Source organism: Aythya fuligula, chromosome 2, assembly GCF_009819795.1.
Source record: "Aythya fuligula isolate bAytFul2 chromosome 2, bAytFul2.pri, whole genome shotgun sequence".
NCBI lineage: Eukaryota > Metazoa > Chordata > Aves > Anseriformes > Anatidae > Aythya > Aythya fuligula.
In genome coordinates this window covers 146671150-146691023 of record NC_045560.1, presented here as the reverse complement: position 1 = coordinate 146691023, position 19874 = coordinate 146671150, and the positions used below count along the sequence as shown (strand labels likewise).

General features: G+C 42.1%; 1 protein-coding gene across 1 annotated transcript in view; it reads left to right on the top strand.

Moving 5' to 3' along the window:
- The window catches only part of SNTB1 (syntrophin beta 1), a 114870-nt gene that overhangs the window by 80818 nt on the left and 14178 nt on the right, over positions 1-19874 (top strand). Inside the window, exon 4 of the mRNA XM_032182277.1 lies at positions 19514-19653. Coding sequence (XP_032038168.1) covers positions 19514-19653 — 140 coding nt within the window. The remainder of the gene's footprint in view (positions 1-19513; positions 19654-19874) is intronic.

Below are 19874 nucleotides of genomic sequence, written 5' to 3'. Positions count from 1 at the left end.
GCAGGTGAAAGGCCTCCTTTTTTCTTTTACTTTCTGTCAGTAAATATTGCAAGAAAGACAGTGAAAGAATTGGGGACAGTGATGCTCCTTGGTTCTCCAATGTGATTTAAATGCAACAAATAAACCACATTCCGTAGGGAAGCAGAGACATCTCCTGAACACATATGCAGCCTTGCCAGTGGGGAGCAGAGGGTGCAATTCCCAATGATTTTAACCACTTAAGAGCCTACCTGACTGGTCTCCTCATGCCCCACTGGTTTTCTGCCCCCAGTTCCTGCAGGTACTGGCTCAGGGGCAGAGATGGAGCAAGCTTGCTTTGAATGGGACCAAGGAGACCTGACATCTGTGTTGATTTTTTCATTTGGACCACTGGTGAGCTTCTGGTGCAAGCAGGGAGTCAGCAGTGGATGGGCAGAAAAGGGGAGCTCCTGTTCTTACACAGCTCTGGGTATACGCAGTGAAGAAGCTCGAAAGAGAAGGGATCATCTTGGAAAATCCCAGATTTTCACTGGGAACTCTGAGGCACATCACTGGGGATTTAACATTTTTTCAGCTCGTATTGCTCTTGTTGTTTGTCCGGGTGATGTTGTACAAAGGTAGTTGGGGACAGCCCCGCAGCCACCTCCCCTGGCTCTGGAGGGGATGAGTTTTCCTGGGGCCTGACTGCAAAACACCAGAAACAGAGCTGTAGGGCTAAGGAAAGCTCTCTTGCCTCCCCATGAGCAGTATTTGCTGTCAAACACTTATTCTCATTTGCTGTTTTGTCTTCTGAAGTTAAAAATCACCTCCAGGGAAATGGAGAGGTCCATTACGGGTGCTTTGACCTTCAGGCTCTGCCCAATATGAATTCCTCTCACCCCAGTCATCAGTTTTTTTTCTAACACAACAATACTCCCATTTCAGCTTTTTTTTTTTTTTTATTAATGACATGAATAAATAGATTAGAAAGCAGCAAAACAGGCCATGAAAAAATGAACTATTCTCTCTGCTCTGCAGCCCCACCAAAACCCTCAGCTAATGCTCACTGAGAAAGCTGGCAAATGCAGAGCTGATCTTAGTAAAAACGCCCTCATTTGGAGGAAAACATTTGCTTTTTTCGTTGTGTTATTCTGTAGTGTTGCCCCATCCTGATCTTTCAATTCAGCTTCCAATCAAAGGTGTGCTGCCTCTCCCCACAAGTGCTTTTAGGACAGATTAGCTGGTTAATGTTTGAGGGATGGTGCAGAACAGCAGAGCAGCGCTGCTGGTAAAAGCAGAAGCAATACGTCTCATATCCTGTTTTGCCAAACAACTGCTAACAGGGAAAAATAAACAGATTTTCTAAAAATACCTTGCGAAGAAGCTGTGTTCTCTGTTGGAAAGAGGGATTGACCTTTAGAAGAATAGGGGAGTTAAAAAAAAACAGTGGTAAGGGAAAAGTTACATGCATTATAATTTTCAGTGTGGCAAGACATTTACTCAATGCAGACTCTACAAATCCAGTCCAATTTCAATCTTCACCCTCTGTTTATGAAATAGGCTCCTAAGGCTATTAACGCCAGCCTCTTACCTTATTATTGTATTCTGTAAAAATAAAATTATACCCATAATACCGTGACAGCCCTTACAAAAATGTGCCATTAGACAATTATATTGCAACACAGCAACTCCGGGAACTGCGGGAAAGTATTTCTCTTACAGCTTAATTGTTGTATCAATGGCATTTTCAACACTCTTGGTTGCTGAGGAAGAAAGGAACATGATGATACCGTATGTAAAAAAGCGTATTTGGAAGTATTGATTGCGGGGTCTGACTGTGGCAAGAATGCTTGAGTTACGAGTGAAATCCTCCTAAGAACTGTACTTGAAACAAATCCATGGTTGAAAAGGTTTCTTCTATCATTCCTCTTCTCTCCCACTCTTCTGCCAGTGTCTGTTTTATTTTAGTTATTTTAAGACAGGAAATGTTTTGACACTGGAGTTTTAACTAAAAGAAATCATAGTGCTGATAAAAAAAAAAAAATCATTTCATTCCCTTCCCCCAGATCCTTCAATTCTGAAGATTTATCACCAGCTGCAGAATTATGCTCCCTGTTTAACTGGGCAGTGATTGATAGTGCACGCCAAGATAATTAGGCTAAGTAGTCTCCTAAACCCCCAAGCCCACATCTACCTTTAACCTCCACATTGTCTTTACTGCAACATAAATAAAAGCTTTAGCAAAGGATAGAAAAAATAAAATAAAATTGATAGCGAGGGAGCCTCTTTGCCCTCTCCAAGGGGTTTCCTCTTCTCATTTTTAATGAGACCCATATTAGTTGTCATTTGTACCTTCCCTGATGAATAGTTTGAAAGAAAAGCTTTTCTCTGTGCGCAGCAGAATTTGTGCCAAGTTGCTGACCTTTGCTTTCGGTAAGACCTCATTTGAGTCTCAATCCCAAGCCCAAACATATTGTTGGATCAATCATGTTGATTTTTGGCTCTGATAGTAATGCACAGCTAATGAGTTGTGCGGTGTACATATTAACCTCGGGCCTGACAGTGCCAATGCCAAGCACGTAGCAAAATCACGCTGGGGCTTCGGAAAAGACATACAGTGCTGGCATCTTAATAGGAGCAGACAATTAAAAACAGTAGAGCAGTATCGTATCACAGGTTCACTGCTTGTGGGATACAGGATTTAATCAAAGCAGGAAAAACAAACCGTCTTCTGTCTGTTCGGAAAAAAAATAAAATAATCTCAATATCATAAAGGTGCTTTATGAACTGTGAAATAGAGAGGAAAGCCTGAATGTGTAAGCAGCAAGATAATGATTTTACTACCAAAAGGGAATCTACTTGGGGGAACAGCCATTGAAAAGCTCTAGATTTAACCTTGTCAGAGATTACCGTGTAATGATTATCATGGCATTTCAAGGAATTTGAGCTCAGTGCTATAGCTTTTTGATTAATAACTGCATGGTACCTCATTCAGCAATACTTCAGCGAAGTTCTTCTGTCCCCATGAGTGAAAGCTCCTAAGACCAATTGTTGGATTCCCAGGAACAGACAGCATCACTGGTTTTGAAAGCAGCTGTTTCTGATCACTTACAAAAGTAACATTTCCCTCAAAGGGCCAGATTTTGATCTCATTTTACAATTGTAAATCTAGGGAGAGGCAGTGCTTTGCTAATCAGCCCCATGGAGAGAGGGACAAAAATCCCAACATGCACAATATCCTTCTCTCCTGGCTGTTTTCCTTTAAGGATTAGGAAGGGAAGGAAGAATTGCACAATGGCTATATAAGAAAGCAGCATTTTCAGTTTTAATGTAAGTCCTAAACAACCAGCTGGAGGGGACGGGGAAACAGAGACAGAATAAACGTGATTTCCAGAGGTCACACACAGTTTTACGGATCCCTATTTATGCAAAGAAAACTGGTCAATTAAACTGAAGGAACGTTACTGCTTAAAACAGAAAATCAAATGACATTGAATGGAAAAAAACAAAGTATATAGACATGTAATCTTTGGTCTTCATGTTAGCCTTTGGATGCAAGATAGAAAAAACAGCCTGACAGGTAACAGGGCAGCCTGAAAAGGGGGTCAGTAGGTAAGAGAATCCAAAACAGGATCTTCTGGAAGTGTGAAGTTCTCTAGATGTAGGAGGAATTGCCCCGTTGTGCATCGTTCCTTGTAGAGCACCCTGCCAGGAGTCCACATGCAGCATTACCGAGTCCTGGAGACAGTGAGCATGAGGGAGGTGAGTGGCCTCGCACTCAACGTGATGCAGTGGGATCGTTCCCTGTCAGATATACCACAGGTGTAGAGAAATTAGATGCTGGTATAACACCCTGACCCCGTGGCTGAACCTGTTGGAATGACATTGTTGTTTTTTTTGGCAGCAGCACAGCTCGCAGAAGTAATACAGTTTTATCAGAGATGTTGAGAAATTTGAGAAATAGCCACAAAATGGGATTCATAGAAAAGTCCACAGTCCATTTTACAGTTTCTCTTGCTGAAATATCACATGGAATTGTGGCTTTTTCTGCTGTAATAGTGATGTTAGGCATTTTCCTCTTCTCACCTGGCTGTGTTATTGGCTGTATTAATGCACAGCTTAGTCCGATTTCAGTTAAGACAGGCGGCAGCTGTAGTGTCACAGGTATAACAAGCAATAGCAATTAAACTTGTGGGAGATGAGGACGAGAAGAGTCAGAAGAAGTTGGTGAAAAATGACAGGACTTAAATGGCATGCTGCTAAGGAGTGAGTCATCTCATCAGCGGGGAATAGGGTGCTTTAACTCCAACAACTTCAGCAAAAGCACACACATTCTTACAAGCTTCGATTCTAAGCCTGCCAAGGATCATCTCAGAGATCTGGATAGACACCTCGGAATATATATATATTTTTAAGTACAGGGTTTCCCCCTCTCCTTTGAAAGGATTTATCTGCTTGTGCAGTGTGCCTGTTTAATAAATTCAGGGTACAAGGAGGCACTCTTGAGGCGGAGGCTGTTTTTTTGCGTGCACATTGAAAATAAAGCACGTGTGTGTGCTCAGAGCAGCTGTTCCCAGTGCAGTGATGTTGCTGCTGAAGACAAATGGACTTAACAAACATTTCCTCTGATGTTATTTGGATTCCCCGAAGTTCAGGTTCTCGTACAGTAACAGTAGCCCTACTGCAAGGAAACACCTGTGTTTTAATCACCAGACGCTAACAACTGCCAGCCGCTGGGAGGACTACTGAAACTCCGTGTGCACACATCGTGTTATTGTTGGGGCTTTTTTTATTTATACGTTTCTGCTGAGCAGATGCTGCTGTGCAAACATTCACGCACCGATCTTGTACTGAAAATAGCTGCAGACATCGGCCGTAGTGGGCTGCCCATGCGTAATACGCATATAGCTGCTTTATGCTAGAAATGTCAGGGATGTTTATGGAAGCATCTCTACAAATTTCACTTTGAGGAGAAGCCTGCTATGGAAATAGAAGCTTTCCCATTTGTTTATGGAACGAAAAGCTTGTACATCATTATGGGAAGCGTTTTGTGGTGTTCTCTCTGGCCTTACCTCCTGTCATCCCATGTGCAAGGCATTCTGCACGGCCTTTTAGGAAGGAAACACATTAAAACTTTAGGTTTAAATGCACACATGTGTTCATTCCCCTTAAAAATGCTTTATCGTGTTTGGATTTATGCTTGGATCCTGGAATCATCGGGTTAAAAAATACCTTAACGTTCTCCCACCTGTAATTACAAAATGGAGGTTTAAATTTGCATGCCCTGAACTGCAGTCACATCTTAGCAAGGCCAAGGGAACTGGCAGAGGTGGCAGGAGCTGGTGGTGGCAGAGGTACTGCTGCACAGCTGCATGAGGTGAGCTGAGAGCCTTCCGTGTGACATTGTGTCTGCAGGCCCCCTCCGTCTGTCTTTGGTGTGATGGTTGGTTATAGAGGATGAGATGACAAACTCTTGGGTTCTCGCTTGGACATTGCCAGAGGATGGAGTAAAAAAGACAGCAGCAATGATTTTCACAGAATTGTAGAGATTGGAATGGACCTCCAGAGATCATCGGGTCCAACCCCCCTGCCAAAGCAGGCTCCCTAGAGCAGGCTGTCCAGGTAGGCGTCCAGACGGGCCTTGGATATCTCCAGAGAAGGAGACCCCACAGCCTCCCTGGGCAGCCTGTCCCAGTGCTCCGTCACCCTCACCATGAAGAAGTCCTTTTGCATGTTGGTGCAGAACTTCCTGTGATCTATTTTGTGGCCATTGCCAAAAAATTTGGTGGAGATTGACCAGTTTAATGTGAGAAGGCCTAAAGACTAGCCAAACCTGTATGCAGATTGGGGTGGGAAACAGAGGGACAGCTTCAGATGAGTGTGAGGGCAGTTGTGAGATGAAGCTGAGCTAATGGGATCCTTCGGGATGGCGACAGTGGAAGGAGCAGCCACCGATGTGCAGCTGAAACTGCTGGGCACACACAGGTGTACCGGTCCTTGAGTGGTCTGAAAGGTGTTGAAAAGTCCCCTGTTGGAAAGGATAAGATCAGCCTCCTCCGAACCTTTTATGACCTTAGAAGATGAATTCTTTGCAGCTGCGAGGAGACCTCAAAGAAAGGAATTTGAGTTTCTCTGGGTTCTTTCACTTCAGATTGGCTACAGGGCTTGTTTTGTTTGCGCTCGTCAAAGGTCATGTACATCATCAGTTTCCATTGGCCTGGACACCATCGAGTACAACTTCAGTCTCCGCCCGCTTCAAATAATTTTAAACAGCTGCTTGGATAGTTACAAGCAGAAGGAACGGGTTGCGGTTATAGGATCGCATCCAAACAAATGAACAATTCTGAAAAAAAAACGGTTCAGAGGAGCCGACCACTAACCGGTAACTGGTGCACACCTGTGGGCCTGCAGGGGCCTGCAAAGGGGTTTGGTGCTGAAGTTGTGGCAGCAGAAGCATTGCAGGTTGCTCTGCTACAAGAAAACGAAATACAAGAATGCCAGTCCCAGAGGTAATGTGGATCACAGACTGCTTCTCTACTAGAGACGCCAATAGCCACCATGCTGTCATGTGTCAGCCTCAGGGTTATCAGTTCAAGGCCCAGGGTTCAGCACAGTGAAGGTTATGTGCACGTGCAGATAACAACAGAGGGAGTTTCCTCCTGATCTCCTCTTCTCCTTTCTCTTTTACCCATCTGCTCTTCTCTCCTAAAACTCCCCATCACGATCACCCCTTCTGATTTTGTCTGGGTTAGCTGAGGAGGCACATTGTTGTACATTTGAATAAACACTACTTTTAAAGAGGTGCTGGTTATATGCATGAAGCTGTGGTAATAGCTAGCCTGATTTCCATCTGGCATAACTTAGGAGTAAATCCATTGACGTCAGTAGAATTGAACGGATGTAAATATAATTGAAGTCAGGTCCTATATTTTTAAGGTTAAGCCTAGAAAATGCTGCGACTCGCTCTCCCTCCTCACTCTCTTTTCCCTTTCAAGCCCTGCCACAAATATGAATGTCTTAATTGGGACTTAGTCTATTTCTGCCTGGTTTAATCAAAGATCTGTCAGTAAAGAATTTTTACGAGATGAAAAGGTGAAGCCCTCCTGACCCCCCCACCTATCTTTAGAAAATTTCCTTGGCTGCTGTTTCTGAAAAAGCTCAGCAGCAGTTGTTCTTTTTTTTTCCCTTGGTCAGTTATGTCAAGCAGCGTATCTGCAGCTATGTTTAGTTCTGAACACAAACATGAAGCAGAAATGAAAGCTTTTTGGCAAGCCACGAACATGATTTTCAGCTCATTCTCACAGAATGGTGTTAATTAATAGATTGTTTTCTGACAAATAGTTAATTGTGCCTGACTATTTTCCATATGGCTAAGGAAATAAGCCAATGAGGGCATGGCAGTTATAAATCCAGAAATTTTGGTATGAAACCACTGGTATGATATCCAATCCTATTTGCTGTACTTCTAAAAAGGGTTATGTGAATATTAGCATATGAGAATGTCACTGAAGTACGTAGGTTCCAGTTTTCTTTTGCACACTTTTGTACTGGTGTTATTCAACCAAGTTACTTTTTTCTACGAATATACGTAAGGATATGTTTAAGCCAACACAAACTGAAAAAGAGATCTCAGTTAAAAGACGAATATATATCTTCTCTTAGTAGGAATATAAATGGCATTAGTAATTTTACAAAATCTCTCAGTGACTTCAGTGCAAATACATTTCTTACGCTGAAGCTAAAATCAGGGGTAGTGATGTTGATAATATTCATACCTGTTTGTACTCTTGGGCTCTTCATTTTGTTGTAGCTGCAAAAGTAATCCTAGGTCTATGCTGTTTGTGTTCCCCTCAGCCAGTTCTTACTGTAAATGGCTGGCACTTGCCAGCTGGGGTGATTTATTAGGCTGCAGCAGGAAAGATTCTTCCATTGATGAAATCAGTTGGATCATGAGATTGTGTATCTCTCATGCCAAAAAGCATTTCTCTTCAGATATGTGATGTGTTTGTAAAGAGATAAAAAAGGCTAACACAGTTACCAGGAAGTTCTTTATTTTATTAAATTATCTATTTCAGGAATAATTCGTAAATCCTTCGTTCTACATCTTGGCCCCAGGGAGATAACCTGTAGCACACTATCGGTTTATACTAGCTTTGGAAACTAATTCTGTTCCTCCAAAGTATTTCTTCTAGAGAAATGTTCAGTTCTCCGTAGAATTGTCCAATGAGTAATTAAATGCTACAGTTATAGAAAAAATTATGAAACACTGGGAATTAAAAGCAGATAAAGAGCATTAGCTTTCAAAATTGCATAGCTTATAGCATGTAATTTGCTGATATTTGTAGGATTTGGGTCTGCAGATTGATGGCCCTAATTGTGTATCTTTTAGTAATCTCGATGAAATAACATGGCACAGCACTAAATCCATTTGGCCTGTGTGGCTAATTTAAAGCTCAGCATCGATAATTGCCAAGTAGAAGGTTCTTTATGTCCGTCTTGCTTATATGGCTCTGCTGAATATTCATAGCTCCTATTAACACATGCCCTTCAATATTTGCTACATTTTTGTCATAGATAGTAGATTAATTAAGCAAGTTGTTGCCATAAACCTCTGGGCTGTGATCTTGTCAGGTCTTGTAATATACACAGTGTCAGGTCTGGAAAAGTGATGCCCCTGGTCAAAAAACAAAAGGAACAAAAAGGGGCTTCAGGTGCTTATGGTATTGTTTCAGTCCAACTGTATGCCCAGCCAGATCCCAAAACATCTTGCTGGAGAGCTTGCTGTTTGAATGGGAAGGGGCAGCTCATGTCCTGACCATAGCTCTGGGCCTCATAGCTTGAATCCTTTTGCTTTAGGGATATGTTTTCTATGACCATCATTTGAAAATAGATTTTATGAAAGCTGAGCTCTCATTTTTTATTGTTGGTTCCTGGCCACACTGCAAAGCTCGAAAGTATGGGATGTTAGCAAAACAAAAAGGCTTGATGGATCAGCAAAAATTAAAAAAAATAAAATAAAATGAAATTGAAAATGTATTTTAAATACCAAGCAAATCTCAGGCTGACTTTCAAGCCACATTTAATATCCCTATGGGAACGTTGGCTGACTAAAGTCAGTAATACTGGTTTAAAGCTGTCTTGTCATTTATTTTTGCAGCATTAGGGACGTGTGTGTGTTTCTTCATGTACCAGACACATGGTGATGACAGCTATTGAGTAAATCACAGTGACCCAGTGACAAACTGCACTTATCCTCTAGCTCTGAAATTTCTCTCCTGCATTCCTACCACTTAGCCATTTCCTCTGTGGCCACCACTCCCCTGAAATTACTTTGGGTTAGAGCAATGACCATCTTAAAAACACGTTTTGCTGAAAAACAAATAAAAGTTTTCTGTTAGTTGTACAATCACGTAGTAATGCCAGTACATACAATATCCCCAGGATCACAACGGCACGAGCTTCAGCATGCGTGACAAGTTCCTAGTGGTGAAACCTGTCAAACCCTACAATTGAAACCAGTCGAGCCCTACAATTGAGTGGCTAAAATTCAGCTCTGTCCTGGTTAGTGAATGAAAGAAATCAAATTGGATGTTAAATTGGATATTAAATGGTGTAACTGTAATGATCCTATATTCCATGAGGATCTTAAATAGTTTGTGGAGGTCTGATTATGCTGGTGGAAATACAGGCTTTTTGTTTCTGTCCATTAAAATAAAATAAAATAAAAAGATACGGACTGAAATAATTGAATTGCTTTGAAAATGACAACCAGGTTAATAAGTAATTCATAAAAAAACACAAATATATGAACTAGATCTTTACATAGGCATCTAAATAACTAGGTTTGGATTCCAAACTGTAAGTAATTTTCACCATACTTTTCAGAAACTTGTGGCCTCTCAGCATAAATAAAATTACAAAGGATCCTATTTATTTTTGCTTTTAAAAGAAAGCTTCCAAATGTTTCTCATCATGTTCAAAATTTCGGTTGAAGAAACACAGCATAGATTTTGTGTTTTTTTTTTTTTTTTTTTTTTTTTTTTTTTTTTTTTTTTTTGAAGAGAGTACATTTTTGTGCCAGGCATGCAGCGAATTCACTCATGTGCTTGAGGTCAATAATTGCAATGCAGTCCATCAGTATCACTGAATATTGATCAATGACACAATAGACTGAAATGACACAGTATTCGGGACTGTCCTTCAGACAATATCGTAACAATGACAAAGAAACATCTTGTTCTCTCTGTCTTGCTGTCCTACTATTTTTTTGTTCCAGTGCTTCTGATTTGTTATGACCCTTGGGTGAAGTAGAAAAGCTGTCAGTCTTGAAGAGGTATCAGTCACGAAGGGCTGTCATTTCTGAGCCTGAGCGTTAGGAGAGACAATGTGATAGAGAAAGGCAGAGAACATCTTCTGGGACAGATTTCAGTCACTACAGTTTTAATGTAGACGTTGATGATTACCTGTCCTTCACCAAACAGATACTGCAATCATTTCAAATAGCATTTTACATGTTTGAGCCATCATTAAAAACTGCAAGCTGCTTCCAAATCAAAACTCCACCTCCAGCAGTCACAGCTGATTCAGCGCTGTTGACAAGTGTTCTTGAGTTGATCATTAGAAATCTGTGCTCTTTTATAGAATTGAAAGGTAAAATGTACATATCTTTTGAGGTAATGGGTGTTATTACTACATTATCCTAATCTAGCACCCACTTGATCAGCTGAAGGCAGACTCAATTGTAAATTAACGATCTCGAGAGACAGTGACTCGAAACTGTGATGTCTTCACATTGATTCTGCTCCTGTACAATTATCATTATAGCCCACTGATGAGGATGAACTACTTCATAAAACACTTCACCTTGACTTGAACAGAAAAACCTGCCCACAGCAAAGCTCCAGGGTATAGCAACCTGTGTAACACAGCAGAGAACAGAGGTTGCTCTTGATACCTTGGACCACATGTGAAGGAAACTGCTTTTCTCCACTACTGAGTAACAGCATCCATTCTCGAGCAGTTACACAGGAGGTGTGGTAGAGCCTCCAAATCTCCCCATCTTTTTTCTTGCCTGTAATAGAAAGCCATTCACCAGTACAATTCCTTTCCCCTGTGGCTGACCCTGATGTGCACAATGGCTCCATGGACTGAAGAGGAAGATACAGGACCTTGCTGTGGTCCCTTCCTTGGGTTTCCTAGGGCAAGCCTGGCTTACTGAAGGGAGGGAAGTAGTGTTTTTCCCCAGTACTAGGATTGTTATGCTGTGAGGTCCAGTGTTTATTTTGGAGACAAAACAGCTGCTCATATGTCCCAGACTTGATCTGTGTCTTAGAGGTACAGTCTATCCCACATATTAATCTATAATTTTTATTTAAATATTTATGAAACTGCAAGCAGCTGCTATCACCAACCTTTCAATGATACTTTTGCGAGGGGTGTTTCAGAAGGTAAGTTTTCAGGCACCCTCTGTTGCAGTCTGAAGAGTCCAGGCATCCCAAATTTAAGTTGTGTACTCAAGATGCGTGAACACACACCAGATGCAGAGGTGTCTACTAGTAGCATCTTCATTTTTATCTTCACTTTTTATATCCAGGATATTTTTTCACATTTTATCCTTTTTTGCTGGGTGAAACACAGGTGCTAGCAGGCCAGGGATGTAAGTACTTGTTACTGCCTATTGCACAGGGGTTTGCTTTAATGTAGCAGCTTAGTGCTCACATCCACTCTTCAGATTTGCTGTTCACTTGTTCAGTGGGTATAACTGATTAGAAAACCCAGAGTTAGTGGTGCCTTCCCTTTTTTTTTTTTTCCTTCCCCTATGTCCTTTATAAACAGGATTTAATATGTGACCTCTTCCAGAACAGGTTTGTTCCCCGTCAGACTGGCTCTGAAGGTTGGTAAAACTGTAGCTAGCCTGTCCTCTATCTCTTGATCAGCCACAGTTCCCAGTACTAGCTGGGCCTGTTCTGACCTTCCCACTGTCTGCCTTGCTGCTTTATTCTGTCCTTGGGGCAGATCTCCCTTGCCCCAGCCCTTGGGTGATGGAGTGTCCTCTTCCCTTCCCCATTCTCCCCCACCAATTTCTGAGAAGCAATAAAATGGAGAAGATAAGTAGGAAAGTGCAGATTTTTCTTCAGAAGTCATTTAGTTCAACGCTATCTTTTCAGGCATAGACCTTTGCTGTTTGTGAAGCCTTGCTGTCATATCCCTGGTAAATTGTCACTACTTAATTTCGGACAGCAGTCTTGTGATCTGAAGAAGTTGCTATAGGACAAAACGTATTTTATTCAGAAAGTAAAAGAATACTTTTAAAATGCAGTGCAGTTTCTTTCTCCTTGGCTGAGATGAAAAGCAATCAGTGTCTTGAACAGATGATGGTGCATTTACCATCTCTGTGCTCTCTGCCTGTTTGCCCTTCCCTGGGTGTATTCTTAATACTATCAGAAAGTTGGAGTCTTGTATCTTATTGCAAAAGAGTTCTTATGGACCTTCAAATCTCAGCTTCATGCATAGCAAAGTGATCCTAGGTCAGGGCAGAGATTTCTAAAAGGCATGAATCATCTTTTTGTTTGTTTGTTTTCCTAACTCTCTGATTCCAATAGTTGTATTTCTGAGCATTTAGTTAGCCGCTTTCTGTAGACTCATGGATCAGGAGAAGAAAAAGAGCACATTGTGATTTTAACCGTTTCACATGCTTTATTTAAGGTGTATTGTACAGTGAATAAGGCTCATGTGATGTTGGGATTCCCACTATCTTATATTCCTTATCTTCTGCCAGAAATGTACTGCAAAGGAAATTCAGAGTGTTAAACTCTACCAAATCAGAAGAATCAAGGATACATATTTTATACAGCAGTAAATGATTTAAGGTGCAAGCTAACTGCAAATCGTGCAAGCCTTTAGGCTGCAATGACCATTTTGTGTAACTACTGTGTTCATGTTCACTCGGTATTTATGCAACACGTGCATGAAAAGCTGCGTGTGTGCGGAATAATTACATAGCCTTCCAACTATGGAAACCTAAATCATGACTTTCTGATCCAAGTTTGGGCTTCTACCTTCATTTTTGCAGTGTTTCATAGACCCGTGGAGTAATACAGGTTGGGAGGGAGTTTGTGTGGTTCAATCCCCCTGCTCTAAGCAGAGCCAACTAAAGCACCTTGCTCAGGGCCTTGTCCAGTCCCATCCAAGGGTGGACATTTCACAGCGTGTTCCCGTATTTGACCGCCGTCACATTGCAAAAAGGTTTTGCCTAGTATCAAACCAGAATTTCCCTTGTTTCACCTTGTGGGTGAAGCATCCCATCCTGTCAGTGTGAGCCTCTGAGGAGAATTTGGCTCCATCTTCTCTGAAGCTCTAGGAGATGTGCAGCCCTCCAGGCTTGTTCATTTGAAAAACTCCAGCTGACTTCACTGAGCTCTGGAGCAAACCTCTGCTACAAAACACATTGGGCATTGTTTAGCTGTAGGAGTTGTCTGAGGAGCTCACCTACCATTGCTGGGTTAGTGAGCACAGAGAGGACTGAGATGCTTCTGTGGATGGTTACTGCTATGTGGGTATGAGGCAGAGCCGTGTGGAATATTAGCCCAGATCTGGGACATCTGGTTGAACCTATTGCTGTACTGTTGTGGTTGACTGTTACTTTTGGCTAAAGCTGGCTGTGTCTAGTCATTTTAAAGGTTGTCTAGAAGGAGTTGAGGCTTGAACAAATCTGTCTCAAGAACAGATGTCCTGTTCATGTTCATCAGGGCCTGTAGCTGTCAGTGCACCCCAGCCTGCATGGTGCCCACTGCGGCTGCTACACATGCAGCAGCACCAGGGCCAAGCATTCATGTCACTCCTTCACTGCTCGGTGCTCCCAGAAAGCAACATTGGACCCTTTGGGGGATTTGTTTGTGTGCACTGCCTATGCTTCAAATCCTAAAATGGCACAAGCCACCTCTGAGTTGTCACCGAGGTCAGAGACAAAAAAGAACAAAACCAGACGCATTTTTATTAGCTTTTTTTTTTTTTTTCTTCTCAACAATGCGCATATCATTTCCTGCTTAAAACTACAAAGTTTAGCAGCAAAACACATCTTGTCTGTGTGTGTGGCGTGGGAGGTGTCGATGTCCCCTGCCTCTTGCTGTCACTTACACCCACCCTTGCACTGAAAATTGCCTCCCGTCAAATGAGCTTGCAGAAATGTGAGCGTTGTTGCATATGCTGGTGTTTGCGTGATGTATTTCTGCAGTGCTGCTGTTCGTCTTGGAAAAATACTTTTCAGTCCCAGATGTTATTTTCAAGAACTGACAAGTAGGTTTCTGTAAATGAATCAAATTTATTCTGAACATGGACGTAGTCCTTCATCAAAAGACAAAGAAAAGGCAAGAAAAACATAGCAGAACACATCCCAGCCTGTGTCAAAGCTGTCTCTTGGCAGCACGGAGAGATTTTAAGTGAGGGGAAAGGGGAAAACAGCATGAAAAAAACTTTCAGAAAATTCTTTCTGGATTGTTCCTCCTGTGCACTATGTGAAGGGGTATTGTAACTTCTGGATTTGGGGCAGCAGGTGAAGGAAAGCAGGATTAAATCACTTACTGTGAGCCTGAACTTGCAGCCTTACCTCTGAAAGGCCACGTTTTGAATACCTTCTGCTGTAGTCTGCTGGCAATATATAATTTGTTTACTAAACAGGGAATGTAATTGAAATGTCCCTTCTGAGTTAATGAAAATATAAAACAGCTTTCCAGAATAGACCAAGTCCTCTAATTTAATTACCTGTGAGCCTCATAGATTAAAAGTATTCTTTCATCCATTCCTGACAGCCTGAAGTAGATGAATAACTGAAATTCAAAGAAAATCCTTACAAAAGGGAGACCTGGGAGATGAAAGAGCGAAGGGCCAAACCATTTCCAAAAGGCTGTATCTCCACTGGGTTGCCTGTTGCCATTATGGCAACTAATTATATGTGAAAACTATTAAAGATTTGGAGGCTGCGATACCCATTAGAGGGCCCAGAGGTTCCCATCTCCTGTGGGAAAAGCCAGATGGCTCCTCTTTGAAATACTGGTTGACATCCTTCTTGTCTGCCTTCACATCCACGTCTGGGATCATTGTGTGCGTTACCAGCATTTGCCACCCTGACGGAGAAGCACTGAGCACTTTGACTGCTGGAAGCCTGTCGCAGAGGTAGACATGAACACAGGTCTAGCCATGTTGCTGCACACAGAAAAATTAGGTTTCATCCCTGTCAAATATTTTCTGACTCTGGAAAGACAAAACAGGAAGGTGCATATGTAAAAATTGGGGTTTCCACTTCTGGGGGGGAGTATACGAAGAGCAAAGAGGCCTGGGTTTGTGAGTAGCAGAACGGATGTTTCACTGTACTTGGGGTGTTTTTGGTTAGAATATGTTCTTCCTTTGCAGGTTTTTACTTCAATAGAATCATAGAATCATAGAATATCCTGAGTTGGAAGGGACCCTTAAGGATCATCAAGTCCAACTCTTGACATCACACAGGTCTACCCAAAAGTTCAGACCATGTGCCTAAGTGCACAGTCCAATCTCTTCTTAAATTCAGACAGGCTCGGTGCAGTGACCACTTCCCTGGGGAGCCTGTTCCAGTGTGCAACCACCCTCTCTGTGAAGAACCCCCTCCTGACGTCCAGCCTAAATTTCCCCTGCCTCAGCTTAACCCCGTTCCCGCGGGTCCTGTCACTAGTGTTAATGGAGAAAAGGTCTCCTGCCTCTCGACACCCCCTTACGAGGAAGTTGTAGACTGTGATGAGGTCTCCCCTCAGCCTCCTCTTCTCCAGGCTGAACAGGCCCAGTGACCTCAGCCGTTCTTCGTACGTCTTCCAATACTTTGCTCTAGGAAAGAAAAAAAAAAAAAAAAACAAAAAATGCACTGAAGCATTTTATTGTGGTGGGAGGTTTGAAAACTACTGATTTTTTTTGCCATTTTCTTGAATTTTCTTTGTTCATCAAGATTGGATCTAACATTCTGACTTTGAAAAAGGTTTGAGTGTGAATTTTTTTTTAGAGTGGATGGCCACTTTATTGGTCTGCAACACAGATAAATGTACTTTGAATTGTACGTGGGCAAGTGGGAACTGGAGTGAAGAAACTGTACTGCAAATGCCAGATTTCTGCCATGTTCTGGCTAAGAAGCCTGCCCTGGCTATCATCTGAAATGTTGCCTCTAAAACATGTCTCCAATGACACTTAAATATACTCTTGGAGAAGTATTTCATGTTGTCTTTATGATATGTCAGATTTTAAACCCTTTACAATTTGAGCAAATCCTTCGCTTAGCTGCCAATGAGCAGTGTGCTCTTCACTGTTGTTTTGTAGTTTAATATTTTACTCATGCCTGGCGTGACCCTGGTGCTTGATCGGGATTAATTTCCCATGCTGATTTGTTCTGAATGTGCCCTGCAAGCTAACGGAGTTGCAGACTCTGTTCTTCCCTTGCAAAAATTCCCTCTTACTATCTGCAGGACAAAATGTTCCCTTTGACACCTTACAGAAGTGCCGCCTGCCTGTCGAACAGCACGGTATCAGCTGCTAAAGCCTGATCCAAACCCCACTGAAATCAGATGCGCAATTCAAGGTTTTTAGGGAAAGGCAATACCTTTTATTAGATCGGCTGTTGGAGCTGGAAAAAAACAGACACGCTTTCAGGCACACAAATCCTTTTTCAGGTTTGAAATAGCAGCGGTGTTGCTTACACCAGCATTCCTTACCAGTCAGGCAGCTAGAGGCTCAGCAAGGTTTAAAAAATGTGGTTAAAAGGGTGTGTGTCCCAGGGGCCTTTCTCTTGGGCAGGCGTAGGGTAAGGCTTCCTAGCAGGATGTGGGTAAAACATCATTCTCCTCTCTCCTCCATACCCCTTCCTAGTGTACACCTTACAAATAGGGGATGCATCCCACAAGGTTAAGGTCACTTCAGGCAGAGCTGAGAAAAAGCCTTTAATACCTTAATACAAAGCCATTTTTTTTCCGTAGTCACCATGCTATTGGGAAGGGCAGGGGCCAAGCTGAGGGCTTTGCTCTGCAGGTTGTGGCCACAGCATCCACTCAGTTCTGAGATGGAAATTCTGGCTCCTGATGTTTACAGCTGTCCTGCAAATAGGTGTGTGAACACCGGGCAAAATGAGTTTTGTTCCCTTTCTTGTGGTTGGTTTACTGGAGCTGCGTTTCCCAGAATTTCTGGAGTCACAGTTGGCTGAGCAGCCACCTAATAACAAAGCTTGTGATTGAAAATACTGCACAGGAAGGATACTTCTGTGGAAAAGCAGTAAGCAGCTTCCCATAGTCTTTGGATTGTTTGTGGTCATGGAATAAATAAGTAAATAAAAAAGAAGTTACAGCCCAGTATAGCGTCTGCTTACTCCCATGGATTATGCGTCTGAAGATCTTGCTTTTTCATCCCTTAATAGACTTCATATTCATCTTCCCTTTTCATTTCTTGAAATCGTAAAAGTCTGTACTAAAATCTTTCTATTTAAGGAACACAGGCAGATGCTCAAAAACTGCATGTTAACATTAACTGTAACATTTATTTGTTTTTCCGTGCTAGAAGTCAGGGTGTTAACCATAGCTAATAGCTGCAGTGTTAAGTAGCTAAGGATGTTTTCTGTTTCTGTGAGTGTTTCTGTGGTACCTGGGCTGTGAAAACTTTGGGTGTTACATTCTTGCGGGAGTGTATTAATAAGTACGTTAATTATGTGTCTGCTCTACCCAAGCCCATTTGAAAATGAAAGATTGCATTTCAAGAAACTGTCACCGTAAGAAAATTGTAAATAAGGATTAAGGCTCCTCAAGAAATTAAAAAGATGAACTTTTATGAGATTAGGTTGATTAGTATACAGACATGAACAGCCAGTGAGAAAGTAATGCTGTAAACAGGAATATGATTATTGGAAAAGCTTAATTTGGAAGGAAAAATATCTTTTAAAAATCACACAATCACAGAATCATGAAGGTTGGAAGAGACCTCCAAGATCATCTGGTCCAACAATCCCCCTACCACCAATGTCACCCACTAAACCATGTCCCCAAGCACCACGTCCAGCCTTTCCTTTAACACCCCCAGGGACGGGGACACCACCACCTCCCTGGGCAACCTGTCCCAGTGCCTGACTGCTCTTTCTGAGAAGAAAATGATATAAGCCAAGAATATTTGGCTTAAGCTTAAGATCTGCTTTGGGTGTTGGTGTTCTTGTATGAAGCTTTTCTACAACTGGTTTGAAATCCCCTAAAAGTTCAGAAATTTATTGGACCCTGTCTTCATATAAAACATGGGTGTTTCAAATACGCTTTTCAGTCTGAATTCATCATTTGAAGCACATTGAATTTATGGATCTGATTCCTGGTGTGCCATTCCCAGCCTGGCCAATCTATGACTTATCCCTTTCATATGTATGTTTCTCTACCCAGTGACATGCCCAGGGACACACATCCATGGCAAATTGGTTGGCATCTAGCATAAAACATACACAGACAGCTGCTTCTCTTTTCTGGAGAGGATTTTAATGAAGGAGTCAAGTAGACAACCAGATTGTCTGGTGAATCTCAGAATTTGTTCAGTCCTCTTTTAATACCAAGGTGTTTGGGTTTGAAAGTGTGGCTGTGAGGTTGTTTCTGCATAATGTGGTGTCTTTTCCTTTATGTGAACCAAAAGAAAAAAGGTGAATGTGTCTGTGAAAGCCAAGACCCTTTTATTTTCCCATCTCTTTTAAGACACATAAATGCTGCCAGATTAGAATAAGTAAAATCTAGGGACTATACTTAGTCCTCGTAACAGTAATTGTGGGGCCATGTGGACAGCTGCGTGCCCAAACTGCAAAATATAATTCTGCACCTGGATTCTGCAGCCAGTGAGGGGCTTTGATGTCCTGGTTGTTAGATATCTTCTACAGTTGGTTTGAAATATAGACACAGATCCATCTCTGAGTCAATGCTTCAGATCAACCCCATGTTTAGGTTGGATCTCTTTATAAACTGTCACTCATTAAATTGTTGAGAAGCAAGGTATGAAGGACAGAGAAGCAATGATGAAGTGAACTACAGAGGAAAGATGCAAACCCATCTGCTCCCAAACCAGTATTTTTTGCTACCTGACTTTCTTTAATAGCGATGATGTTGCAGGTTTTTTAGTTTTGAACCTAGAAACAACAGCAGCAGTGTCCAGTGCTCAGGTTAACGTGACAGCTACACATGAATGGTGCACATAAAAATACATCTTAGGTCCTTTCATGCGTACCACAGCTCAATAACAGCCGGCTCTGTCTCTGTGGGCTTCCACTACTGCATTTATGGAGTAGCCTGTAGTGAGTGAAGGCTGCTAGGAGGGTTGGAAACAGTAGTGCTAATGAGAGCAGCAGATTTTATTGTGCCTTACTCCATTTCTGCTGCGTCTGGTTATAAGTTCATGTGGGACATGTCAAAAAAACAGTGAAGGAAAACTATTTCGTTCCTTATGTTGACCAGGACTCAAGATGTTTGTATCGTCAGGCTTTGCACCATGGTAGCTTTACCTCTTGTTTCACCAAATATTTCCTCCTTTTCAGGTGCCAGGAGACAACGAGAAGCACTGGAAACCAGTATTAGTGGTCTTGACAGAGAAAGACCTCTTAATATACGAGAGCATGCCACGGATGAAGGAAGCTTGGTTCAGCCCTCTGCATACATATCCCCTCCTAGCCACCAGGTACTTGTGCTTTTTTATTTCAGCCTCTTCAAGAGCACAGGGAATGGCTGAATCAGCCAAGGTCAGGTATAGCTGGTGCACAGCTATAGATCACATTTGAAATGCCGTAGTTTGAGAAGCCAATTCTTCCTAAACGGGCCAATGTGTTCAGCTTAACAGTTCCTCTTCACTTCTCCTCCGTTTCAAGTTTTGGCCAAGGCTAATTGCCAGAATCACACCAG